Source organism: Octopus bimaculoides, chromosome 24 (genome assembly GCF_001194135.2).
Source record: "Octopus bimaculoides isolate UCB-OBI-ISO-001 chromosome 24, ASM119413v2, whole genome shotgun sequence".
NCBI lineage: Eukaryota > Metazoa > Mollusca > Cephalopoda > Octopoda > Octopodidae > Octopus > Octopus bimaculoides.
Genome location: NC_069004.1, coordinates 1,529,002 through 1,530,997, shown reverse-complemented (window position 1 = coordinate 1,530,997; position 1,996 = coordinate 1,529,002). Strand labels below are relative to the sequence as shown.

Sequence of the window (1,996 nt, the reverse complement as noted above, 5' to 3'; positions counted from 1 at the left end):
GGACAATCTTTGAAAATAAGAATACATTTAAATTTTGTCAAATTGCAGCTCGGATAATTTCCTTTGTTAACCGGCGACCTTAGGCTAAACAAGGTGAAAGTACAACACCTGTCATGTTCAATGTTTCGACTATTTAAAGACTTATTATTATTATTATTATTATTATTATTATTATTATTATTATTATTATGTTTATTATTATTGAAGTGTTGATAAATTCGATAAACGAAAAATATAAACAGGAAAATAATAATTCTTTCCACTCAAGGTACAAGGCCTGACATTTTGGGAGAGAAGGGCGGTACCTTATATCGATTCCGAAAGGACGAAAGAGAAAGCCGACCTCGGTGGGATTTTAGCCTCAGACGTGAAGCCGGACGAATTGCCGCCAAGCATTTGGTCCGTCAAATTAACGATTCCGCCGCACAAAAAGAACAAAAATAATAAAAAACGATGTGAGTTCGGTTGCAAACAAGGAAATGCGAGAATGAGATACCTGTGTAAATTTGGCCAATACTGGTCGAGTATCTCGAGTTGCGTGTTTCAGGTGGACAAGTACCCTCTGATAAGTCATTTGTTGTTCAAGAATAGAAGACCCTTCCATCACAACATTTACCTCTTTCGATTCACGTTTCTCACCAAAACAAATGATTTACTTCCCTTGACAACCGCTCAAAACTGAATTACTTCCCTTGACAGTTTATTAAACATTTTTTTGTTTTTTTTTAAAAATATATTTCCTTATCTTTTATCCTTTATGTTTGACTTGTTTCTGTCATTAGACTGCCGCCATACATGTGGGACTGGAGCCGAAATCATGTGATTGGGAAACACGGGTCTGACCAGACAACCACGACTTCTCCCCTATGGATGTGTGTGCGTGCATGTATGCATGCATGTATGTATGTATATATGTATGTATGTATGTATGTATGTATGTATGTATGTATGTAGGTAGGTAGGTAGGTAGGTAGGAAGGTATGCATGTGCGCACGTGTGTGTGTGTGTGTATGTGTGGTCGGTAAATCATAAATCCGAAAGTGGAGCAGAGTCTAAGTCAGCGTTTTTCAAACGACCCATTTTATTTATCTCGCGACCCACTAAAGAGTCGGAACCCACAATTTGAAAAACGCTGCTCTAATTTATAGAGCAATGTAGTATATAGATAGAGACAGATATAGCTGGTCTTGGGGTTACCCTGGGCTTCACGTCCATAAAGCTCTTGGCTTTACAGCGTTTCTTCATTCCCTAGGCCTGTGGCCTCTCCAGTTAGAGAGGTCATAGGCCTAGGGTAACGCTTAACTGTGAAGCTAAAAGTAACCCCACAGACTGGTCGTAGCTATCTCTCTCTTTCTCTCCCCCCCTCTCTCTCTCTCTCTATATATATATATATAAGCACACGACCAAGTTACGGCTACTAAAATAAAACGCCAGACCAGTCAAACACAGTGATCGATTAATTTGAATGTATCCTCTTCTAAAATTGGTGATGTTGTTGTAGCGTAAATAACCGACAAGTGTAGATTCTCTTTATCAATTCACTCATCTTGTCATTGTTTCTCGTTTGTTTCTCTTATTAAAGCCATTTGATGACACTTCCCTTCTTACGTTGCAAAATATATTCGCTCCTCTTAAGATTCTGAATTTCATTTTTATCTTCCGTTGCGCGTGTAAGGGAAGCAACTCTGTTGATCAACTTTGTGCTATTCGTTTAGTTTAGTTTTTAGCTTTTACTTGTTTATTAATTGGAGTGCGGTCATGCTGGGGCATAACCTTGAAGAAGTTTTAATCGAATGAATCGATTCCAGTACTTATACATTTTAAAGCCTGCTACTTATTCTATCGGTCTTTTTTGTCGAACCTCCAAGTTGCGATGACGTAAATACACCAACACCGGTGGTGTGGGATAATCGCACGCTCTCTCTAACACGCACACACACACACACACACACACACACACACACACACACACACACACACACACACACACACACAC

General features: G+C 39.0%; 1 protein-coding gene across 1 annotated transcript in view; it reads right to left on the bottom strand.

The window, feature by feature from the left end:
- The window catches only part of LOC106870764 (nucleoside diphosphate-linked moiety X motif 17), a 7,097-nt gene extending 5,831 nt beyond the window's left edge, over positions 1-1,266 (bottom strand). The window contains exon 1 of the mRNA XM_014916960.2: positions 497-1,266. Within this exon, the coding sequence (XP_014772446.1) occupies positions 497-604 (108 nt within the window). The 5' untranslated portion in view covers positions 605-1,266. The remainder of the gene's footprint in view (positions 1-496) is intronic.
- Between the last annotated feature and the right edge of the window lie 730 nt (positions 1,267-1,996).